Genomic DNA, 26,496 nt, shown 5'->3' with positions numbered 1-26,496 from the left:
TGGGACCTCTCCCGACTTCTCTCTTAGGAGACCTCTATATGTGTATAAATAGAGGTGAAACTCCATCTCAAATATAAGCTTCTTGCATGGTCTTGATCAATAAAATATTATTTTTATTCCTTGTGTTTGCCCCTTTAGTGGGTGTTTGTGTGTGAGCCCATTTTGTGGCTTGTGAATGTTCTTTTGGTGTTTTGTTGAAACTCTTTGAGTGTCCACCTTGTTGTTTTGCTGAACACATTTTGGAAGACCTTGTTTCCTTACATGGTATCAGAGCTTGGAGATCAAGCTGTTTTTTAGTGCATTGGGAAGCGTGCCAATCAAGATTTTGAAGAGATAAAGTCTCTTTTGCAAAATTTATTCAAGTGCTCGTGTGTTCATGCTTTTCATTAGAGGTGCTCTCTTGCTGGTGGAGTGCTCTTGTGTTCGTGTTCTTCATTTGAGGTGCTCTCTTGGTGGTAGAGTGCTCGTGATACTTTTGATTATCTTCTCTCTTTCTTCCTTCTCTCTATCTTCTATTATTTCTTTTAGCCCTTGTAAACATGAATGACAATGATAATGTCACCCTAAAACCTATCAAACTCAATGACACAAACTTTGTAACATGGGCTTCAATCATAAAACACTTCATATGGGGAAAAGGGTCGTGGAGATTAGTGGATGGGTCAAATTTGAAACCCAAGCTAATTCTTACTATGATAAAAGGAAAAAAAGAGGTACCTCTTACAGAGGTTGAAAAAACCAAGGCTATAGCCACACATGAGAAAAAATGGAAAGAATAAAGAATGGGATATGCCAAGATTATGTCTTGACTCAGTAATAATGTTGATATCAAGAAGTGTTAGAGTCTAGCCAAGTTTGAACATACAAATAAAGCATGAGAATATCTCAAGAGAATTTATTCTCTTAAAGATATTGCTCACATTTGCATCTTTCAAGACAAAGTATGCACTGGGACTTAAGGAGGAAAAAGTATTAGAGAATACTTTAGTGAGTTGTCCGACCTTTGGAATGACTTGACTCTTCTTGAGCCACAATGGCATTGTCCCAAAGAGATAGAACTCGTTAAAGACAAATTGATGTAGAGCATTTCTATCAATTCATCAATGGTCTAAGACTCGAGTTTGAGTCTACCAACTTGGATCTTCTTTATAGAGGAAAAGTTTCCTCTATTAAAGATACTTGAAGAACTATGTATGGAGTATAATAGACTAAAAAAAAAGACATCTAAAGAAGATGATGATTTGGTCCTAGCCATGTCTAGGCCAGGAAACCATGTCTATGCTTACAAACAACCGCATTATGGGAGACTAAACAATGATAGCTATGGAAACAAGGTAATGAGTTTGAGAAGAAAACAATTATTTGTTATTATTGTCGTGAACTGGGTTGGCCTTCCCAATGTATCCAAAATCCAACACTTTTCAAATATGAAAAAATTTTGTAATCTTGAAAATTTTACTTGTGAAGATTGTATTTTTGGCAAGATAAAAAGATTGCCATTCAAAAAAAGAACTTTTGTCTCTACATGAACACTTGAGTTAGTGCATTCAGATGTTTGGGGCCCAACACCTGTTATATTTAAGGGTGGGTTTACATATTATGTAATCTTTATGATTTTACTAAACACAAGTGGATTTATTTCCTTAAACATAAATATGATTTTTTTTCATATTTTCAAATATTTCACAATTTGGTCAAAAATAAATTTCAAAAGGATGTCTCTATCTTTCACATTGATTCAGAGGGAGAATTTTTATCAAAAGATTTAAAGATTACCTGAAATCAAATGGTATTACACATCAAAAATCTTATCCATACATTCTAAAAAAATGATTTGTCCAAAAGAAAACATAGGCACATCATAGAAACCACAAAAACTTTGCTTATCTCAAATCAAATACCTAAAGAATTTTGGGCCGAAGCCACTTTGACCGTAGTTTATCTTATTAATAGAATGCCATCTTTTATCTTGAAAAATATATCACCAGTTGAAAAACTTTTTAAACTTACTCCTGATTATCCCAAACTAAAGGTTTTTGGATGCAAATATTTTGTATTCGCTGATAAAAATGATAAACTTTCTCCTTGTGCTATTCCTTATGCCTTTTTGGGGTATGCAAATAACCAAAAAGGCTATAAATATTTTGATTTTAAAAACCTAAAATTATATGATTCAAGAAATATGTCTTTCTTAGAAAAATAAATTTTTTTTTGAATTTGAATCCTAAGGACATAACTGAGTTTGGTAATTGTGATGCTGATCTTGATGAAGATCAGGATATCATAATTGGTATGATGAGTGAAGAAGAATCTCTTGACAATGAGATAGGTGAAGAACAATCTCAAAATCAGAATTGTATTCAATATTCCAGGCGTAGTAGTTATAAACATGGTTATACGTATCGTATGATACGGTACGATACATATCGTTACTTTTGTGTTTTGTGATACGATACACACTCGTATCGTGATATGAGTGTGTATCGTATTCGTATTGGGTGTATCATACGATAGAGTGTTGGTGCACTTAAAAAAGACCGAAAGTTGTATTTATTTCATTTTGGGTTTAAAAAACCTCTTGAGAGTCGAGTTCTCTGTATGTCTAGAGTGAAAAGATACTGTCATTCAGTATAGGGTCTGGATCTCAAGATCGAGACCCAATTCCTTTTATTTAAACACATGCTCATTAATGTTTCATTAATGGCATGTTGTAATTTTATCATATCATATAATAGGTATTTTCATACCCTAGCTATTGTATATGTGTGTATTTAATCAGAGAAGAAAAACTGAATACCCGAATTGGGGATTTTTGTTGCAGCCACGTTCTCTCTCCCCTTGCTGTGCTGTTGCTTGTGGATGAAGAAAGGAACCCATGATTTCTATCATGGTATCGAAGCGACAGGTTCAATATTGAAGATCGGTTCCTCCTATGACTGATTTGTCTCCTTCTAAGGTACCTGTTTTCTCCTTGCCCCTATCGATTTCTCTTTGCATTCAAATCTGCAGTCCATCTGAAATCTCTTCTTCGTACTGTCCCCTTTCTTTTTGTTCTTTTGAAATACCTCATTAATCTGCTTATTGTCTCCTTCAAGTACCTCTTTTTGATTTCCCCCTTTTTTATTTAAGCCAACGTGTTTCTCTTTTTTCCAAAATCCAAAACTTAAATTTGGTCACATTGTCATATTTCCTCCTCCTTTCATTGCCTGCTGTTCTTCTGTCATCTTCTATCATACCTGCTACTTCTTTCACATTGTTGCACATGATCTTACCCATCCATAACTAAAATAATCACACAAGATCAATTTTTGATCTATGTGTGATTACAAGAGTTGAAAAGGATCACGCCAAACTCATTCACATATTGACGTTAGATCAAATTGTGATCTGCACGCCTAGATCTGTCTTGATTAAAATAATTTCATCTTCGAACTCATTTTCATCTTTGTTTGTATTGTTTTGCCGCTTTTCTCATTATTCTAAAAGGAAAACACGTTATTTTCAAAATAACGTACCTATTACTGATTGAATTTTATTCAGAACAGATCCTTTACTGCGCAGTTTCGTTTTTCTGCCTCGGGTTCATCAGTTTAAAAAAAAAAAGGTGGCCGCAGACTTTAGACTTCTCTGATATTAAAATTTCTGTTCTGAATTATACTAGAATTCAATTGTGGTTGGGTCTTTGTCATAAGGCCATTTCCTTATTTCTTATTCTTTCTTTTTTTTGGCTTCAAAAGAATATGGACTCATTCCCTCATTCTCAGTCTGGTCTTTCCTCAAACTTTCTCAGCCAACTCGTGTCTGAGAAACTAAGCAATTCCAATTTCCTAACTTGGAAGCGACAAATCATACCATTCATAAGAAGTTAGGACCTTTCTGGACATCTAGAGGGTTCTATTCCTGTTCCTTCAGAATTCATACCACAAGAAGAAAATAATGGTGAGGGAGATCTTTCTATTACCTATGTTAGAAATCCTGAGTATGTATCCTGGATGAAGCGAGATCAGGCATTGGTTGCCTATATCACTTCTATATTGTCATAGGAAGTGCTTGTGGCAATTCCAGATGACTGCTCAGCAATGCAATTATATCATCGACTGGTTCAGACATATTCTCAAGTTTCTCAAGCAAAAGTATTATTTTTAAAGAAAGAGTTTCAAATGCTGAGGAAGGATTCCATGACTATTATGGAGTATTTGAACAAAATGAAGACTATTACAGATCAATTGGCTATTGTGGGATGCACTCTTAGTGACAAAGATATGGTGCAACAAACTTTGAGTGGGCTGGGATCAGACTATCATATGATGGTTACTTCCTTATTGTTTTTGCCAGATTTACCTACATTTGAAGATCTTCATGCCAAGCTTTTGCAGTATGAGATGACATTGAAAGGATTTTTTGAAGATATTCATGCTCATGTTGGAGCACACAATGTTCTTGCTACAGGAGTTGCCTATGGGCGAAGACCTGGTAGGTATGATTTTCGAGACAAAGGGGGTCAAGAAAGAAATGGACAAGAAAGTCGTGGAATACTACCTACCCCCAATATTCCTCCCAATGGGCAAAGGCAAAGGACAATACCTACCTGCTTTCTCTGCAACAAAAAGGGTCACATAAAAGCAAATTGCTGGTTTAACCCGCAAAATAGAGGAAAACAATTGGAGACAAGAAAGGGAACAAATACATTGAAGAATAGTGGAGAAGTCAAAGAGTTGCTATTATCTGCCTTGGCTGAATTGAATATCAAACAGAATAATCAAGGTACTTGGTATGTTGATTCGGGTGCAACCACTCATGTCACTGGTGATGCTGGTAAGCTCCTAAATCTTGTTCCTTATGTTGGTAGAAATAGTATAGTCATTGGAGATGGGTCTCACCACCATATTTTGCACATTGAAAATTCTGTAATTTCCATGTCCAACTCTTCTCTTGCTCTTTCAAATGTCATTCATGCTCCTAATATCAAGAAAAATATTGTCTCTGTCTCTGAACTTGTAGATGACATTAATGCTTCAGTTGAGTTTACTCCTTTTTCTGTTTGTGTTAAGGACCTTCAAACGAGGGAAACGTTCGCTGAAGGAAAACGTCAAGGAAATATGTACGTGTTCCAAGAGAATCCTTCCTCTCGTGTTCAACCTGTTGATTCCATCTTGAAGCTCACATCATCATCTTCAGTTTCTCCTGAGAGTGTCTTTAATCTTTCTGAATGTATTGAGTCGAATCTTTGGCATGGTCGTCTGAGTCATTGTAGTAGTCGCTTTATTGATAAGCTTGTTTCAAGTAGTCTTATTCCCAAGTCAAGTCTAGACTTAAGTGTCGATAATAAAAAATGTTCTAGTTGTCTTCAGTGTAAGAGTCATGTTCTTCCTTTTCATTCCATTAATAAAAGAACTTCAAGACCATTTGAAATTATATGTTCTGATGTTTGGGGTCCGGCTCCAGTTCCTTTCATGTCTGGCACTAGATATTATCTCATATTTGTTGACAACTATTCTCGATATACATGGATCTTCTTTATGAAAAGTAAATCTGAAACCTTCAAGTTATTTCAGAATTTTCATTCTTTTGTTCAAAACCAATTCTCTGAGAATATAAGAATATTATTTGTTTCCAATGTGATGGAGGGGGTGAATTCTCTTCAAATGACTTTATTAATTTCCTCCAGACAAATGGAATAAGTAGACAGATGTCTTGTCTTCATACAACTCAACAAAATGAGATTGCTGAACGGAAGCATCGCCATATTGTTGAGAGTGCAATGAGCATGATGCATGATAGTAACCTTCCAGTTACCTTCTGGCGGAGGCTTTTCACACAACGGTCTATGTCATAAATCGATTGCCTATGAACATCTTAGAAAACAAATCACCCTATTTCTCTTTGCATGGTGTGCATCCAAATTATCACGATTTGCGTGTATTCGGGTGTGTATGTTATGTTCATGTTGACAGTTAAATGTGGCACAAGTTTTAGGATAAGGCCTTAAAGTGCAGATTTATGGGGTATGCTGATGATTATAAAAGCTACAGATGCTATGATCCTGTGAGCAAGCGCATCAAAATATACAGAAATGTTGTGTTTGATGAATCAAATTTTAGTCATAATGCTAGCACTCCTCCTGAAATTGAAGTTTATCACCCTTGGTTGAACTCAGATCTCTTTTCTAGCATTGATAATGTATGTTCTTCTGAATGTAATCAAAGAGACGAGGGAAACGTATCTACTGCTGCGCAAATGACTCAAGAAAGTGTAATGTTTGAATCACTATTGGCCCCCGAAAGGTATAAAGACATTGTTTACTCTCGACGTGAGAAGAAGATACCTCCCAGCCTTAATCAGGAGCATAATTTTCCTTCTGGTTCCACTCAATCAACTGCTCACAGAAGGTCTACCCGACCTCGGCATCCTATTGATAGATGGGTTAGTTTTGAGAACTTCACGATGGATTTTTAACTTTTCTTAACCTCTTTGGGCAAGGAAGATCAACCCACAACATTTTATCAAGCAATAATTTCTAAGAGATGGATTGAAGCTATGAACGATGAAATGCAGGCTCTTCATGAGTGTGGCACTTGGGATATTGTTCCTAGACCATACAATCGAAATGTGGTTGGGTCAAAGTGGGTGTATAAGATAAAGTATAAGCCAGATGGTACTATCGAGCGATACAAGGCAAGGCTGGTTGCCAAAGGATTCACACAGGAGCAAGGACAAGACTATGATGAGACCTTCAATCCAGTCGTGAAAATGAGTACTATCCGCATCGTACTATCATTGGCTGTTGAGCACCAGTGGACTCTCAGCCAACTGGATGTGAAAAATGCGTTTCTACATGGAACTCTGAAGGAAGAAGTATACATGGAGCAACCCACTGGGTATGCAGAAGGGAACTCTAAAGAATACGTGTGCAGGTTAAAGAGAGCTATATATGGTCTGAAGCAGGCATCTCGATCTTGGTTTGACAGTTTCTCTCTTGAAGTAGAAAAATATGGGTTTAGTCGGTGTGTAAGCTTCTTGCATAGTCTTGATCCATAAAATATTATTTTTATTTCTTGTGTTTGCCCCTTTAGTGGGTATTTGTGTGTGAGCCCATTTTGTGGCTTGTGAATGTTCTTTTGGTGTTTTGTTGAAACTCTTTGAGTGTCCACCTTGTTATTTTGGTGAATATATTTTGGAGGACCTTGTTTCCTGTTAAAATGTATCTAATATATATATTGTATATTACATCAATACCCGATAGGGGTATTTTTGTAATTTCACATAGTTGTTTTAGAAAACAACTATTTTCAGTTTTTGTTAAAATGCATTTTCTTTTTCTTATTTTTTACTTTTATTTTTTTGTATTTTTTAAATAACAAAAGGGGCTCCAACCATAGAGTCGTTGGAGCCCCCAACGGTCACAAATGTGACCGTTGGGGGCTCCCAACGACTCCATGGGAGCCCCCTTTTGGGCTCTCCTTTTGAGGCATTTTGCCTCTCCTTCTCTCCTCTCCCTTTTGTATAAATAGGGGTGATCCCCTTGTATATTTTTCATTCTTGAGAGCTTTCTCTCTTCTCAATAAAAGGCTTTTTATATTATTGCCTTCTTAAAGGCTTGTGCTTGTATTGTCCCTTCGTGGACTTGTGATATTGTCTCTTTTATTCATTGTTGTAAGTGCTTGTATGCACTCTTTGTATTTCCGTAATATCTCATTACATGGTATCAAAGCCACTCGATTCTTGAAGGAAAGGTGTGGTTCGTGTATTTCATATTTAGTGGATATCTTCTCACTTCTTGGCAACATCATGGAGACAAAGATTGACCTATCTTTCAAGCTCAATGAAAAGAATTATATGATGTGGGCATCGACAATGGAAAATAATCTCAAAGGAAAGAAGCTTTGGGGTTTTGTCATGGGTACCGTTCCAGAACCTAAGCTTATGCTCATGAAGATTGAAGAAGGTCAAGAAAAGGCTCTTGAAGGAGATGCTCGCCTCAAGGCCATTGAAAGTCATCAAAAGGAAGTGGAAGATTGGGAAAGCAATCACGCAAAAATCCTTGCGTGGTTTATGAACAATGTGGAGCTTAAGGTATGTGCTAATATAGCTAAATTTCGTAGAGCCAATGAGGCTTGGTCCTTTATGAAGGGTATGTATACCCAAAAGGATTTTGCAAGAGCATACTTCTTGCAAAAAAAGATTAGAACCACCAAGCAAGGTGATTCTAGCATTCAAGACTATTATAGTGCTTTAAACCCACTATGGGATGAATTGGCCCTCTTGGAGCCAAAATGGGTTTCTATGGAAGATATTGATTTAAGGCAAAAACAAATGGAACAAGAGCGATTGTTTCAATTTCTTTTTGGGCTACGTCCCGAATTTGAGCAAGTGAGATCTTCACTTCTCCATAGATCTATTTTTCCTCCTATTGAGGATGCTATTGCCGAAATCACTCAAGAGGAGACAAGGCTTGGCATAAGTAAGCATGTTGATGAAGTCCTTGCCGTATCAAAACCGGGTAATAATGTTAGAACCTATAAGCCTCCTCATTTTGGGAAACAAGGAAACTACAATGGAGGAAGAAAAATGATTGTTTGTCATTATTGCAATGAGCCGGGTCACATTAGACCCGCTTGTCCAAAGTTTATTGGAACCTTCAAGCCTAAAGTGGCTTCTCTTGAGGAAACCACCACCAAAGAAGATGAAGGCAAGAACAATGACATCAAAGAAACTCTTGGACAAATATCTATGGCTCTTCAACAAATGCTAAAAGTTTCTTCCTCCACATCAGGTGCGGCTATTGCTTCATCATCTTCACCCGATACGTATTCTTGGATCCTTGACTCCGGAGCTTCTTTTCATATGACCCCTCATGAAAATGCACTTATTGATGTTTGCACCAATTTAAATGACTCTTGTGTCTCTACGGCCGATGAAACCTTTTTAAAAATTTCAAGTATTGGCTCTTTTAAAGATTCACAAAATTTTTGTGTTCCAAAAGTAAGAGTTGTTCCCAAACTAAATTTAAACCTATTTTCGGTTTCTCAAATTGCCGACCATGGATGTGAAATAGCTTTCTCATCTAATGGTTGCTTTGTACAGGATCTCCGGTCCGGGAAGCGGATTGGGCAAGGCCATAGAAAGGGAGACCTCTATTATATGGACCATCTTGATCTCTCTACAAACTTTTTTTGTTCTTATGTCCAAGAAAAAAACATGGAAATTTGGCATAAAAGACTTGGTCATCCATGTTATTCCAAAATGTATCTCTTTCCTTTTGGAAACAAATTTTGTAAGGAAAAATAAATTAATTGTAAAGATTGCATTTTTGGAAAAATGAAGTCTATTCCATTTCCAACTAGAACTTTTCTTTCATCAAGGCCTTTTGAATTGATGCATTCAGATGTTTGGGGGCCTTCTCCGGTTATGTCTAAAGGGGGTTATTCATATTATGTTACGTTTATTGATGACTTTACTCGGTATGTTTGGATTTATTTCCTTAGTCATAAATCAGAAGTATTTACTTTCTTTAAAGATTTTCATAAAAAGGTTCAAAATCAATTTCAAAGTAACATATCTATTTTAAGATCCGATTCCAGTGGCGAGTACTTATCTCACGAATTCAAAAACTATTTAACCCAAAATGACATTTGCCATCAAAAGTAATGTCCTAGGACTCCACAACAAAATGGCCTAGCGGAAAGGAAACATAGGCACATTATAGAAACCGCTAGAACATTAGTTATTTCTAAGAATATTCCAAAGAAGTTTTGGGCCGAAGCCGTTCTAACCTCAACCTATCTAATCAATAGAATGCCCTCTTCTAAGTTAAAAAATGCTTCTCCCTATGAAAAACTCTTTAAATTTTCACTGGTTTCAATCGTCTTCGTATTTTTGGTTGCAAATGTTTTGTCCTATTACATAAAAGGGATAAGTTATCTCCAAAAGCAATTGAATGTGTTTTTCTAGGATATGGTGAAAATAAAAAAAGGTATAAATGTTATGATTTTAAGAATGATAAACTATATATTTCAAAAGATGTAACATTTCTAGAAGAAGAAAACGGTTTTGATAAACTAGAAGAAACAAATGAAATTGACTATATATTCTTATATGATCTTATTGATGACATACAAGAAGATTTTCTTGAAAACATTGATGATTCTCGTGAGGTATCCCCTCTTGACATAACACCCTTAAATGATAGTAATTCAAATATAAATGTTCATGATAGTGATACCAATATAAATGTTTACTCAAGAAGAAATCAAGAAAATCCTATTAGTGCCCTCAAAAAATACTCTCAAATTTCTGAATCCACTGAGGAACCACAAGTTAGGCATTCTTCTAGAATATCAATACCCCCAAATAGGTTTGTATCTTATGATTCCTTAACTCCCAACTATCGGGCATGTTTAATAACCCTACATTCTTATTTTGAACCGGCACACTATAATCAAGCTAAATCTATACCTCATTGGGTTGAAGCAATGCAAGTTGAACTTAATGCGTTAAAAAAGGCCAATACTTGGAAAATAGTTAATCTACCCTCACACAAAAAACCTATTGGTTGTCGCTGGGTCTTCAAAGTTAAAACAAAAAGCGATGGCTCTTTAGAACGATATAAAGCTAGATTAGTTGCTAAGGGATACTCCCAAGAATATGGCATTGATTACGAAGAAACATTCGCTCCCGTAGCTCGAATGACCAGTGTCAGGACCTTAATAGCTGTTGCATCAACCAAAAAATGAACTATTTATCAACTTGACGTAAAAAATGCTTTTTTAAATGGAAGTTTAAGTGAAGAAGTTTATATGGATCCGCCATCCGGAATAAATATTAAGCAAGGTCAAACACTTTGGCTTTTGAAGGCATTGTATGGCCTTAAACAAGCTCCTAAGGCTTGGTATGATCGTTTCAGTAATATCATGATAAAGTTAGGATTTCACTCTTGTTATACTGACATTGCTCTTTTTGTTAAACATGCAGGTTCTAGTATCGTAATTTTGTTGCTTTATGTTGATGATATGATTATCACTGGGAATGATCAAAATAGTATTATTAATGTTAAAAATATGTTAAAAATTAATTTTGATATGTCTGACTTAGGTTTTCTCAGATATTTCCTTGGAATTGAAGTTGCATATTCTCCTAGAGGATATATTTTGTCATAGATGAAGCTTGCTGCAGATATATGTTCTAAGTCTGAGATTTCTGATGATAAGAGAGTAGAGACTCCCGAGGTTATTAATGCCAAATTGCGGTTGGAGGATGGGGTTCTTCTGGAAGATCCCACACCTTATAGACAACTCATTGGGTCTCTTACCTATTTAACCATCACCAGACCAGATATCACTCATGCGGTTCACTCTGTTAGCCAATTTCAGCATGCTCCTACAACTGTGCATATGAGTGCTGTTCTCCGAATCATCCGCTACATTCGGAATACTATCAATAAAGGGCTATTTCTATCCTCCTCTTCTTCCTTGAATCTTCTTGCTTATACTGATGCAGATTGGGGAGGTAATCCCAATGATCGAGTCTCAACTACTGGTTTTTGTGTTTTTTTAGGAGACTCTTTGATTGCCTTGCGATGCAAGAAGCAGCAGAAAGTTTCACTATCATCCACTGAAGCTGAGTACCGGGCTATGGCAACCACGACAATGGAACTTGTATGGCTTCACAGTTTGCTTAAAGACATGGGAGTTGATATTACCGAAGCCTCAAAGCTATGTTGCGACAACAAGAGTGCCATCTATATTGCGAGCAATCATACTTTTCATGAGCGTACAAAACATATCGAAATGGATTGCCACTATGTTCGTGACGAATTCTTGCGAGGAACTATTGCTCTTCCATATGTCACTTCAGAATATCAGTTGGCGGACTTCTTCACTAAAGCTCTTCCGGCTCCTCGCTTCATGTTTCTTCTTGGCAAACTTTCCGTCATTTCCCCGTAAAGTTTGAGGGGGGTGTTAAAATGTATCTAATATATATATATATATATATTGTATATTACATCAATACCTGATAGGGGTATTTTTGTAATTTCACATAGTTGTTTTAGAAAACAACTATTTTCAGTTTTTGTTAAAATGTATTTTCTTTTTCTTATTTTTTACTTTTATTTTTTGTATTTTTTAAATAACAAAAGGGGCTCCAACCATAGAGTCGTTGGAGCCCCCAACGGTCACAAATGTGACCGTTGGGGGCTCCCAACGACTTCATGGGAGCCCCCTTTTGGGCTCTCCTTTTGAGGCATTTTGCCTCTCCTTCTCTCTTCTCCCTTTTGTATAAATAGGGGTGATCCCCTTGTATATTTTTCATTCTTGAGAGCTTTCTCTCTTCTCAATAAGAGGCTTTTTATATTGTTGCCTTCTTAGAGGCTTGTGCTTGTATTGTCCCTTTGTGGACTTGTGATATTGTCTCTTTTATTCATTGTTGTAAGTGCTTGTATGCACTCTTTGTATTTCCGCAATATCTCATTACAGTTTCCTTACCGCGGTTAAGTGCGCAAGCTAAGTTGGTAACCTGACATAAATTGCTTTGGCTGATTGAATAGCATTGTAAAGAAATGAATTCTTTTTTCTAAGAAATAGCTAATGTTTGGTATCTGGAGTTTGATGTGTTGTGACGGAAAGGCATGGGAATCTGTGGTAAGAATAGGAGAATATGATCGGGTCCCTCTTTGGGGAATCTTTAGAGGATAACAGCATTAGCGAGAAATGGGAAGAGACATATAATTAGATATCTTTTCTTGGTTAAATTTTATAGCTGCAATGTTTCTGGCTAAGATGTCTGCACTCAATCTGCATTTGTTACTGAACTACATGGTATTTCTTGTCATTGCAATCTGAACCATAAGCTGCCAGAGTGTCATACATCATGACCTTGTTCCCCATGTCAGAAGGATGTCACAAAATGGCATGAAACCCAAGACACAAGAAACTAAAAGAACATAGAAGAAATCCAAATGCATTATAGAAAAATGTATTTGGCTGGATACAAAAGGCTATGCAAATACAAAAGAAGAAACAAGATATAAAATAAAATATTTTATTGATGTGAAATAAACACAAAAATATACAAGAAAAACCTCACTACAAACACACTCATGCACACAGCTAAAACTACCCATCACTCTCTCACTTTACAACACCCACCCACCAATATTTATAAGAGAGGAAGAGTGAGAGAAAGGAGGACTAGCCCAACTTCTATTTGGGAGATGTCCAATGGCTAGCTTGGTTAACATATTTTGACCAATAAAAATAAAAAATAAGGAACAAAAAAGCAGTCATTTAAAAATGACAAAAAATACAGTAAAGTTCCTATTCTACCTCTAATGGTGTACATTAAGTATACCCAATCTATACAATACCTAGGCTAATGACCTAGAATGCAAAATGAAGTTCAAAAGATATACAAAAGGATATACCGAATACACCTAGGTATACTTTGGTATGAAAATACACATTCCCAACTATACATATAACTTACGAACGGGGCTCTGCGTGGTTGGTAGGAGCTGTCAGTGCACGTTTCCTTGTAGTGGGACGTTGCAGGTTCAAACCCCAGTGGTACTCTGAATAATAACTGGTGGGGGCTGCCTAATCCCAGCTTGCCTTTCGAAAGAAAAAACCAATACATATAACTTAAAAAAGGAGACACTATAAGGGGTCCCATATCTAAGCGACATGACATGACATGACATATGGACATGCCACATGATGTGCCATGCCAAGTCCAACGATATTTGAATATATTTAATAGTATTTAATATTATTTTCAGTAACAAATATATTTACATATATTGAAATATCAAAAATAGTGCCATTAAAATATGTGAACTGTACGAATCAGGTATTTCTGGTTTTTTTGTTTTTTTGCAAATCCAACCCAGTAGATGTGTGTTGCCACGGTCAATTTTCTAGGAATCAACACATGATTTGTGTTTTTCTGATGAAAAAAAAGAATTTTTGAGCCTTGAATATTTATGAAAATTTTGTGTCGTTGATTTTCAAACCCTATATAAACCTATCCAGGTGTCGGAGGATGATCCAAGAGTTGGTCCCTATGAAATCAAGCATGTAGGTCACTGCCGTAGAAAAACTTCGAAAATTCCAGTTTGTACGGGACTCCACATATTTCCATTTTTAAAATGTATCAATTATCATTTTTAATTTTGTTGTTTGCTGACCCCTGAAATCACTGTTTACATCCACTATTCAGCTCCTAGTCAAATTTGTAAGATTTTTGAATTTTCATTTGATTGGATCATCTTTTTGTGCTTTAAAAGGATAACTCCAAGACCTCTGGCCTAAATGGGAGCTAATATACGGTTCCAGCTGTATCATTCAAAACTTTCACTCATGCTTTATAATTTGCATGGTTTTCAATGACAAACACTTTTTATTCTCCTTTTTCTGGTGACCTGATTTTGTCTCCAATTTTCATTTACACGTCAGAAAAAAATAATGTAGCATACTGTCTGCACAAATTTCTTGAGATGAACATGGTCACTTGGGAATGTTTTGGCCATCATGTTATAGTTCCTTGAGATCCACGTTGTTAGGTGGGAATGTTTTGGCCATCATGTTAGATTTTTCAAACTATTCATGATAAACTGTTGACAAATACACTTCCATATGGTTCCCTTTAGTTTTGCTAGTATTATTTAGTGGGTTTAAAAAGTGAAGATTCATGGGTATCTTTTTCTCTGCATGTTTTCCATGGGAAACCCAGGGCAGTGTGCCATTGAAGAATGAAAAACATCTGAAAGGCTTGGAATAGTATATTATCTGATTGAAGTAAATGGTTCAGAAGATGAGAAATATGCTAAGAGGAAATTTGATGTAAAAAGAAACATGCACATGTGGACAGCTTTCTGTGATATATTGTTGCGTACTGTCATTATAACTGGCCTCAGTAAGAACTGGTTGGGAGGCAATGTAAGTGGGATGGGAGTTCAAGGCACAATGCCCCCGAGCTGTAGTTCCAGCTTAATGAAAGTAAAGTACTCCATCATTTGTGTTTTCTTCTACAAATAAATTTCGTTTCATCAGACAATGTTTTTTAATTTGCTTTCTCCATCCACTGGCCTTTAGGAATCACATAACAGCACAAGGTCTGCTATGTGTGAAGTAATTTAAGTTTTGAGTAGTGATTCTTATTGTCTTAAACAATTTTAATTTGTATTGCTAGCGGATCTTCTCTGATGTAAATTTTATGGTATCATCAGTCCTCTGTTACCACAAATGAAATTGATAAAGCAGTGCACCAAATGATCATTGATGCTGGGGCTTACCCTTCTCCTCTTGGCTATGGAGGATTTCCAAAAAGCGTCTGTACATCAGTTAATGAGTGCATGTGTCATGGAATACCAGATTCTCGTCAATTACAGGTTTGGTCCATTTGGATAATTTGTTCTTTCATTATTCATTTTTGTTTGACCAGTTTTATGAAGGAGTAGGATTTTGTTAACATTTTATAAAATTCTTCTTCAAATATTGCAGGATGGTGACATAATTAATATTGATGTGACCGTTTTTTTGGATGTATGTTCCTGAACCATTTCCTTCTTTTGTTTTTGTACTTTCATAATGTTCTTTTGTCATTTTGTAACAAGTTTTATATTATTGTGTTTATTTTGCAGGCATTTATTCATAGAGTTAACTGCATTTCTAAAGTTATCATGTCTAAACCAATGTTTAATTGCATTAAAAGTACATAAGACTGCAAACTCATGTGAATACAATGGATACGATTTTATATCTTTGGGTTCATCCCAAGGTTGTCAAACTAGGAAGCGGAAGCGGGAAACTATACAGGAAGCGAGAAGCGAGGCATTTTAAAATTTATACGAAGCGGGAAGCGGAGTTTCAATTTAAAAGCAAAATATGAATAAAAAATAAAGCAATATGGAATCAAACAAGAAACAAATAAAAACTAAAATAAAATTGATCATTTTTATATTTTATGATTTTTCTGTAAAAGAGTTAAATTTTTTGTTAAAATCTAACAATGATGGTTACCAATTTAAAGAAAGTACATGAAAAGTGAGTGAAAGCATGAGAGAAAATACATGAAAAACATGAAAAGAAACGTGAGAAAAGTATATAGTATGCATAGAGTCATAGACCATGTGTATTAGAAGCATAGAAGAAGCGTGGGGGAATTGAGCTTCCCATGAAGTTTCGGAAGCGAGGAGTATCGTTTTTCCGAAGCGAGTTTCCGGGAAGCGAGCTTCCCACCTACCTAAGAAGCTTTCGGTAACTCTGGTTCATCCCATAAAAATTGCTGGATCACTGTAACAACTAATTGATCATGATCATATCCTTATTTGGTACACTCAAGGCATGTAGTACCAGATAATAGTAGAAAATTAATTTTTCATAAGAAGCTCACCCTATGTCATAGGGACTCTTCAACTAGGTGCCGCACCTGATGCGGTCAACCTGACTCTGGGTGCAGTCAACACACCTAGGGTCATTTATGTCCAACTTTTGGAATTTATATATGTATAATTTTTTTATATTTTTGCCACACCCCCGCACCCAAGTTTTTTGAAAGTGCCGCAACCCCGCACCCGCAGCCGCACTCGCACCCACACCCGCACTCATGTGACATAGAGCTCACCCTAAATACTTGAATAACTTATATCATCTCTTGTAGAAACTCATTTCTAATGTTTTGTAAATGGATACCAAGCTTGTTTCTGTCATCATTCTATTTAAAATTAGCAATTCATTTCTACTAGGGCACAATTTTGATTCAATCTTAAATATCAAAAACTTATAGCTCAATAATAAGTGCTTTAATATGCATGTTAATTATTCATATTATCAGGTATCTTTTGGAAAATTATACTGAAATTCTACATGTTTCAAATTAAGACATCTGAAACTTTTTTCTGATAACTCTATATTAACAAGATGCTTCTTGGTAGCAGCATCATTCTTGAAAATAGTTTTGAGGAATTAAACATAATTTCCACCATCAATTAATCATGTATGACTGAGAAAAATTTCATAAACTTTGCATGGATAAAGATATCAAGAATATTCTCTAGATCTACTACATTTCTTCAGGCTGCAAGCTCGGACAATGATCTTTTAGTTAGTCAAAATGATCTGGTGAAAGAATCATTGAGATGCATGTGTCCATGCACTGCACACACTCAAACACACATATATCAGGTCATCTTATGGAGGCCATTGAGAAGTGTTAGACATTTTTGGTAATTCTAGTAGAATGCATTGAAAGGGAAACAGTTGAGATGAATCACTATGGAGAGGATGTGTGTTAGCAATATTTCTTTGAACATCCTTCTGACATGCTATGGCAATGCCTGGTGGCTGTCTCACAAAACTTCTTGAGGTAGATCTGTGGGTTTCTACTTAGGACTTATGCCTTTCAGGTGTTTTCCACTACATTTCATTAGGTTACAGGTGGTTGAAGGTGGAATCAGGATGTAACAAGTGAACCAAATTGATGCTAGAGAGTGTATGTGATATCCTGGCATGATCGGGGGAATGGTGATGTAAAATGACGTACAAATTGATGCATGTCCTCCTAACCGCATGTGGGATGTACCAGGGTTACCGGAAGCGCCTAGCTAAAAGGGGAAGCACGCTTCCCCAAAGCGCGCTTCCCTTTAATGGGGGACGCATTTCCCTTTAATGGGGGACACACTTCCCTTTAATGGAAAGCACACTTCCCATCACGCTTCCCCCTCGCTTCCCCTGTTTTTTTCAAATTTTTTGTATTTTTTATTTTTTATTTTTATTTTTTTCGCTTCCCCCTCGCTTCCGAGACGCTTCCTAAGTTGCTTCCGAGACACTTCCTAGGTCTCTTCCGAGACACTTCCCGAATCGGTCCTAAGTGGTCCCACGCTTCCCCACTTCCTAAAATTTTGAAAGTGCCTCACTTCCCGCTCCCGCTTCCCGTATCGCTTCCCGCTTCCTCAACTGGCAACCATGGGATGTACTAATAGGTCCACCTTGGTTGCAGAAGTTATGGAGGTTGATTTGGAAGGATAAATCAATACTGATTTTGTACATCACCTCATTCAAAAGGATATCTCTGCATTCCAAAGGACATTTCATGGATTTGTTTCTGTGGAATTGGTTGTAATGTTGCATTCCATTTTTATGTTTTTGCTTGTGCTTTAACATTTATAGACATCTCACTTTAATACATTTCATTTCTCTCTCTCTCTCTCTCTATATATATATATAATTTGTTTATTTATTTATATTCCTGTTGCTGACTTATGAGTCCATTCTAACGAGACTGAAGCCTTTTGAGACTTTTATAGTTGCCTTGGTGTATTGCTTATTGGTTGGTTTAAAATTTACTCTCTTCCTTTGTCCTAGACAATGTTGTGGGTGTCTTGAATTCTGTACCCGCTCTGATCCAAAAATATTTGGTGACTGTACAATGGAAAATTTTTATAAGGTTTTTTGTGGTAGTGGAGGGATTAAGCTATTAGGTCCAAGACCGGAGCCCACCACAAACCTCTTTGGGGGTGCAGGGGCAGGGCCCCCATAGTATGGACCTGTCTAATTTTGTAATTTTTCCATTTGTACTGGCTAAGGTTTTATGCCCTTCGTCGTATATGTATCCGTCTCCTTTTAGGGTTGAGTATTGAGAGTTTCGGGTGTATTGGGGATTATGGTTTTGAGAGCTCTGTATCTCACCTCTGTATGTCCTCACATCTTGCTAGTGGATTTTTGCTCTCCTTTTGCCCATGGATGTAGGCCTGAGTGCCAAACCACGTAAATCTCGTGTCTTCTCTCGTTTTCTTTCTTCTCTCTATCTTGTGGTTTGCTTTGTTTTTTGTTGTGGTTTGCATAACCGGCAGTGAGGACCAAGGCCAACATTCGTGCATTGATATTGTCTATATACAATTTTGGGTTAGCATTGTACACTAGAAGTTTTGTTTTTGGAATTAAGAGATATGAGCTGATAGTTACTTGTCTTGCTATTTGTTTGTTTAGCTGTGGGTTATTTGTTCATTATTTTTGTGATCTTTACATTCTTGATGGATAATATGGTTCATTTGGATTGTTTTATACAAGTGTGCTTGTGCATGTCTGCATGTTTGTTTGTCACTAAGCAACAATTAATTTTTATTTAAGTGAAATTTAGGGCTATCATGGAGACACTTCCAAGACCTTTCTTTGCGGAAATGTTGATGAAGCAGCCAAGCGTCTTGTAAGGGTAATGCTTTTACTGTAGTAACTAATTGCATTTCAGATGATCTTTTGGTTCTTTCACCCCCTTAATTTTTTGCTAAAAGTGATCAATCCATGTTAAATTACTTACCATCTGTCACATGGATATGGTTGTGGTTACAGGACATGATGCGGATACACTTGGTACAATACATTAATTCTCAAAAATTAAGACATAGGAGACTGACACATTGTTGACTGTGTGTGAAACTGATTTGACTGTGTCCCTGTAGTGTCCTACATTGTCCATGAATTGTCCGAGTGTCATATCGTGTCGACATGGGATGCACATGCTAAGTGAACTGTTCGTTTGACAGCTTACCATAACAAGTGGTTGCAATTGTTGGAGGTTTTTATTGCTTTTAGATTTCTATAAGTTTTCATTTATGCTACCCAATCCAATGGATGTTTTATTGAGATAGCATTTAAAAGTTAGTCCTGTTGAGATGCATTTACTTCACTACATGGATAGAATTGATCCAGTTTGGTTCATTTTGTACAATAGGTTGGATCACTTGAATTGGCTTCTGATCTGAATCCTGAATGCATTGCGTCATGAACATTCAGTTTTGTTTTTCAGCCCCAACTTGGCCTGACCACATCCCGTCTTGAATGCATTGCGTTATGATTGGGACTTTTTGCAAAACCAATAATGTTTTAGAGATCATAGTTCTGTTCTAAGAATAAAATAAATCACGAGAAGGGGGCTCCTACCTGAATTTCAAGTGCAGTATAGGACTTTTGATATTTACTTCTATGAGTTTTACTTGTGCCTTGGATCTTATCCCCTTAAAATTTTAAGATTAAAGACTTAGGGAAGTCGCTAAAAAATTTACTCTTATATGGATACTTAAGTTTGATAAGCACTACTAAGATGACAGTATCAATAATTAAAGTTTTGTATGGCAGCCTACTTTGCCTCACAAGTTGCAAATCCTGTACTTTAGCTCATAATTCACAACCAATAAAGGTTGAAGGATATAGCTGGATGGTTAGAGCCTCACTATTTAACTGAGGGTCTTGGGTTTTAAACCCAATTCGAGGCAACTGTAGCTTGACTATTAAAAAAAACATAAAAAGACCAGTTTGGTCTCAAGGTAGATCTTCTACATTGGAATGGGATGTTAGAATGAAAACTACTTAAAACTCCCATGCTATGTCACATAAGTGTGGGTACGGATGTGGGTGCAGGTGCAGCGATGCGACACTTAAAAAACTTGGGTGCGGGAGGGTATATATATATATAGTTTTTAACATTTTTAAGTTAACACTAATGAAATAAAAACAATTATCATATCATCAAATGTTTTGTACTTCTTGAAAAGTATGATAAACTTTCTCCCAAAGCTATTGAATGTATTTTCTTTGGATATGCCGATAACCAAAAAGGCTATCGATGCTATGATTTAAGAAACAACAAACTTTATGTATCCAGGAATGTCACTTTTCATGAAAAGGAAAAATAATTTGATCTTGAAAAACCTAAGGAAGAATGAGTATGCCTTTTTGTTTGACTTATTGCCTAAGTCAAAATTTGAGTAATGATTGTGAAAATGATGATAATGAAGTTAGTAATAATACTTAACTAAGGGATGAATCTAGTGTTGGCGAAGAACCTACCCATGATCTTATGCATTATTCTAGACGAAGTAATGTGGAGCATCCATGTGCACTTAGAGATATAGTCAACCGCTTAAAATAGAGGAACATAGTCTTGGAAGATTCAAACGAATTTTTAGAATCCCAAGTAGGTTAGTTTTATATGAATCTTTTTCATCAAATTATAGGGCATGTATTCATTCGTACTATGAGCCATCCAACTATAAAGAAGCTAAAGACATCAAAGAATAGGTAGAGGCTATAAACTTAGAATTAGATGCCTTATATAAAGCCAAGACTTGGGAAATCCAACATCTTTCCAAGGGCAAGACAATAGGATGCAAGTGAATTTTTTATATTAAAACAAAGGGTGATGAATCCCTAGAAAGATACAAAGCTAGGTTGGTTGTAAAAGGGTATTCACATGAATATTATATAGATTATGAGGAGTCCTTTACCCCATTAGCTCGTATGACCATCGTAAAGACTCCAGTTGTCGTAGCATTCATTAGGAATTGGCCTATATTTCAATTAGATGTTAATAATGCCTTTCTAAATGAAAATTTGAATGAAGAAGTTTGCATGGATCCACCCCCTGGTCTAAATATTGAAACAGACAAGGTTCTTCGCCTCTGTAAAGCTTTATATGAGCTTAAACAAGCTCCTAAAGCATGGTATGATGGGTTCAGTAGGACTATGTTAAATTATGGATTTAAATCATGTTATACTGACATTGCTCTTTTTATAAGATCTACTGGTTCTGAAATTGTTATTTTGCTCCTATATGTTGATGATATGATTGTAATGAAGTATGCGAAATTACAAAAATAAGGTGCAAAAACACCAAACAAGTTCAATAATGGACAATTACAAAGGCACAATAGGCACAAAAGTGCATAAGCAAAAAGTCACCTAAAAATACAATGTTGTTGTAGCCATTGCACAATATTCAGCTTCAGTTGAGGATAATGATACTTTATGTTGCTTATTGCATCTCTATGAAATTAGTCACCTAAAAATACACAAAAGCCAATGGTTGAGACTCTATCATTGGGATTTCCACCCCAATCAGCATCAATATAAGCATGTAAATCAAAAGAATAATATAAGGATAAAAAAACCCCATTGGTTATAGTATTCTTGATGTATCTAACAATTCTTAAGACAACACTCATGTGCACAGTGCTAGAAACTTGCTGAAACTAGCTGACAGAGTGAATTGCATAAGCTATGTCTGGCCGAGTGATGGATAATTTAGTGAGCGACCAAACTAGTTAGCGGTAAGTAAGATCTTCAAGCAGAGTCCCATCTTCCAGCCTCAATTTATCCTTAATCACTTATGGGGTTTCTATCTTCTTATCATCTGTAATACCAGACTTGTTAAAAATATCAACAACAAGTTTCATTTGAAAAAGAATGTACCCTTTGAGAGAGTACACAACTTTAATACCTAAGAAATATCTTAAAAAACCTAAATCAGACATATCAAAATTTTCTTTTAAAATATTTTTAATATCACTAATTCTTTGTTTCTCACTTCCAGTGATAATCATATCATTTACATAAAGTAGAAGAATAACAACCATAAAACCTGTGCTTTTAACAAAAAGCGCAATGTGAGTATAGCATGAATGAAAACCCCGATGAGTCATTACATTACTAAATTTATCATGTCAAGCTTTAGGAACATGTTTTAGACCATATAAAGCCTTTTTAAGTTTAAGAGTTTTACCTTTTTCAATACAAAACCCAAGCATTGGATCCATGTATACCTCTTCATTTAATTCACCATTTAGAAAATCATTTTTCACATGTAGTTGATAGATGAACTATTTTTTAATAGATACAACTGCTATGAGTGTCCTAACACTAGTCATTCTAGCTACCAGATCAAATGTTTCTTCATAATCAATTTCATATTCTTGAGAGTACCTTTTGGCCACTAACCTAACTTTGTATCGTTCTAGAGATCCATCACTTTTGGTTTTAACCTTAAAAACCCATTTACATCTTATAAATTTCTTTCCTATGGGTAACAAAGTTATTTTCCATGTTTTAGCTCTTTCAAGAGCTTTAAGTTCTATATTCATTGCTTCAACCCATTGTAGAAGATTTTTTACTTCATTATCGTGTGATGGTTCATGATAGGAATGTAAAGCTATTAGGCATGACTTATATTTTGGTGTTAATGTGTCATAAGATACAAACCTACTTGGTGGGTTGGACATACGATTGGATCTTATAAGAAAGCTTTCTTCTAACGATAAATGTTGTGAATATTTTTCAAAAGCATTTAAAGGATTCCTTTGCTCACGTCGAGTATATATTTGTATGGGTTTATCAACAATATCATTATTTCTTCTAGATGATTCCTCGTTCTCATCAATTGAATGCACATTATCATCACCATTTTCATTGTCATTTAAGGTATTATCTCCGATGTCATTCAAAGAATCATCACAAGAAGTCAACCCTTCTTGTGGCAAGAGATCAAATAGAAAAGTATGATCTATTTCATTGTTTTCCTTGGTTCTCTCAAAACCATTTTCATTTTTAAAAAAGGTTACATCTTTAGAAACATATAGTTTGTTACTCTTAGGGTCAAAACATCTATATCTTTTTTGGTTTTCTTCATAACCCATGAATACACATTCAGTGGCTTTTGGAGACAATTTATCTCTTTTATGCAAGAGTACAAAGCACTTGCAACGAAAAATTCGCAACCGCTTGAAATCAGGTGTTCTTTCAATTAATTTTTCATAAGGAGATGCATTTTGCAAGGATTGTAAGGATGATGAGGCCATTCTATTTATCAAATATGTTGATGTTAGAGCGGCCTTGACTCAAAACCTTTTTGGAATATCTTTAGAAATAAGTTGCATCCTAGTGGTCTCTATAATATGTCCTAGTGTTTTCTTTCGACTAATTCATTTTGTTGGGGAGTTCTACGACATGACTTTTGGTGACAAATCCCGTTTTGTTCTAGATAATTTTGAAACTCATTTGGTAAGTATTCACTACTCAAATCGGATCAAAGAATAGAGATGTTGCTTTGAAATTGATTTTTGACAATCATATGAATTTTTTTAAAGAAAGAGAAAAATTAAAAAGTATATCCATACGTATCTAATAAAATCATCGATAAAGGTACCATAATATGAATATCCTCCATTTGATATGACGGGAGAAGATCCCCAAACATTCGAATGCATTAATTCAAAAGGTCTCTTAGAGACAAAGGTTCTATTAGGAAAGAAAGTGGATTTCATCTTTCCAAAGATATAAACTTTGCAAACTAAATTTTTTTCATTGCAAAATTTTTCCCCAAAAGGAAGAAGATACATCTTTGAGAAGCTTGGATGTCCAAGTCTTTTATGCCAAGTTTCAATATCTTTATCTTGGACATAATTACAAAAAAAATTTGGAGGAAGGTTTAAATAATTCATGAAGTAGAGATCTCCCTTCCTATAGCCTTGCCCAATCTGCTTCTCGGACTAAAGATCCTGCACGGAGCAACCCTTAGATGAGAAGGAGATTCCAAATACATGATCGAAAATTTGTGAAACGGAAAGAAGGTTTAAACTTAGTTGAGGAACAACCCTCACTTTTGGCACAAAAAAATTGAGAGTAATTTGCAAAGATGTTTCATCGGCAGTTGAAACATAGAAAGTTTTTGAATTAGTGCCTAAATCGGATAGACGATTCTCATGAGGTGTCATATAAAAGGAGACCCTATAATTAAGGATCCATGAAGACATACTTGGAGGAGAAGATGAGGCTATCGCAACACCCGATGTAGATGGAGATTCGAGTAACATTTGAAGTGCCTCCGATAATTGAACAAGAGGAAAACAATATTTTCCTTTGATTGATTCTTCTTTGGTGTGGTTTCTTCAATGAAAGCCACTTTGTTCTTTTGGGTGTCATATAACTTGGAACAATTAGGTTGTATATGACCCAGTTCATGACAATGATGACAAATAGCCTTCTTGTAACCACTATTATAGCTATCTTGCTTCCCAAAGTGTGGGGGCTTGTAAGTTTTTACATGATTGCCGGGTTTGGACACGACTAACATGGCATATCTTGGCAACGACATCCTTCAAAGGAAGATACTTAGACTTATAAAGGAGATAAGATCTAACTTGTTCATATTCGGGCCTAAGTCCATGTAATAATTGGAAAAAGTGTTCTTTTTTTATTTGCTTTCTTCTTAGTTTAACATCTTCACTAGCAACCCACTTGGGTCCAAGAAGAGATAATTTATCCCATAAGGGACTAGGAGTGCTAAAGTAATCACGAACACTCATGTCCCCTTTTTTTATGGTACATAATTTTTCTTGAAGAAAAAATTGCCTTGCAAGATCTTTTTGTTAAAATATACACTGCGTATGGATCTGGATCCAGATCCATACGCATGGCATGTTAAATGAAACACATGTCAAATTGGCTTCATTAATGGCATCTTTGTAATATCTCTGATATTACAAGGATCATTGTATACCTGTTTATTTTATATATCCTAGGGTTTGGAGGTCGAGCCAATTCGTGTGCCGCCCCAGCCGATTGTGCATCTCTCTCTCTCTCTCTCTACTTTCCTGTGTATAAGCTGAACCCTTCATACGAAATCTGATATGGTATCAGAGCTAAAGGGTTGTGGAATCCTATTAGAGGCCGTGTTCAGCAAGATCTGAAGAAACAGGTTTATTTGGCTCTTCTTCCTTCCTTTTCTATTCTCCTCTCCGGTAACAGGTTCGTCTCTTAACTCGTCTCTTATTCTCCTCTTTGAGTAATCCAATCTTTCTCTGCAACTCGTCTCTTATTCTCGATTCTTAACGTGATATCCCATCGTCTGCAATTTTTTTTTTATTATTCTTGTTCAACGACTGTCAGTCATCAACGACTGCAGCCATCAACGACTGCAGCCATCGACGACTGTCAGTCATCAGTCTTTGATTTCCACTCTTAACGTCTGTCAGTGTTTATTCATTCTTTGGTTCTAAAAAAAATTTATTTTTTTTTTGGTGTCCCCTGTGCAACGCTTATAGTCAGATTGTAACAGTTTACAATCTCGATTCTGAATCTGCAAAAAAAAGAAGAAGGGTTATTTCCAGATATTCGTAGCACATGTACATGTCTTGTTGAAGTTTTCCTGATTAATTAAGTGATCTCAAACCTCTTTGTTTCTATCCATTCGTTTTGTTTGCTTATTCATTGTCCCATTGATATGGATTACTCATCGTCATCCGGTTCCTCTACAAATTTCTTGAGTCAGCTCGTTACAGAAAAACTTACTCATTCTAATTTTTTGACTTGGAAGAGGCAAATCCTCCCTTTTATACGGAGTCAGGATCTCGATGAACATCTGGATGGTTTAGTTCCTATACCACCACAGCTTATTTTGCAGGAAACCAAGGATGAGAAGGGTGACATAATTACCATTTCTATTAAGAATCCAGAGTATACAGCTTGGAGGAAGCGGGATCAGTCTTTGGTTGCTTATATTACGTCAACACTCTCTCAAGAAGTGTTGGTTACTCTTTCAGATGATTGCACTGCGGCGGATCTGTGGAGTAAGCTGTCTCAGACATACTCTCAGATATCAGAAGCCCGAGTCATGTACTTAAAAAATGATTTTCAAAGTTTGAAGAAAGGCTCCATGACAGTCATGGAATAC

General features: G+C 36.0%; 1 protein-coding gene across 2 annotated transcripts in view; it reads left to right on the top strand.

The window, feature by feature from the left end:
• MAP1C (methionine aminopeptidase 1B) overlaps nt 1–26,496 on the top strand; it is a 47,703-nt gene that overhangs the window by 5,879 nt on the left and 15,328 nt on the right. For both annotated transcript variants that reach the window (XR_016434864.1, XM_090019205.1), the window contains exons 4-6: nt 15,224–15,385; nt 15,498–15,539; nt 19,135–19,206. Coding sequence is in view for 1 of the 2 variants with exons in the window: in XM_090019205.1 (XP_089875331.1) it covers nt 15,224–15,385; nt 15,498–15,539; nt 19,135–19,206 (276 nt within the window). In the remaining variant the exon portion in view is untranslated. The remainder of the gene's footprint in view (nt 1–15,223; nt 15,386–15,497; nt 15,540–19,134; nt 19,207–26,496) is intronic.

This window comes from Nuphar pumila, chromosome 10, assembly GCF_984573655.1.
Source record: "Nuphar pumila chromosome 10, dmNupPumi1.hap1.1, whole genome shotgun sequence".
NCBI classification, from domain to species: Eukaryota; Viridiplantae; Streptophyta; class Magnoliopsida; order Nymphaeales; family Nymphaeaceae; genus Nuphar; species Nuphar pumila.
This window is presented reverse-complemented; position numbering and strand designations above follow the sequence as displayed.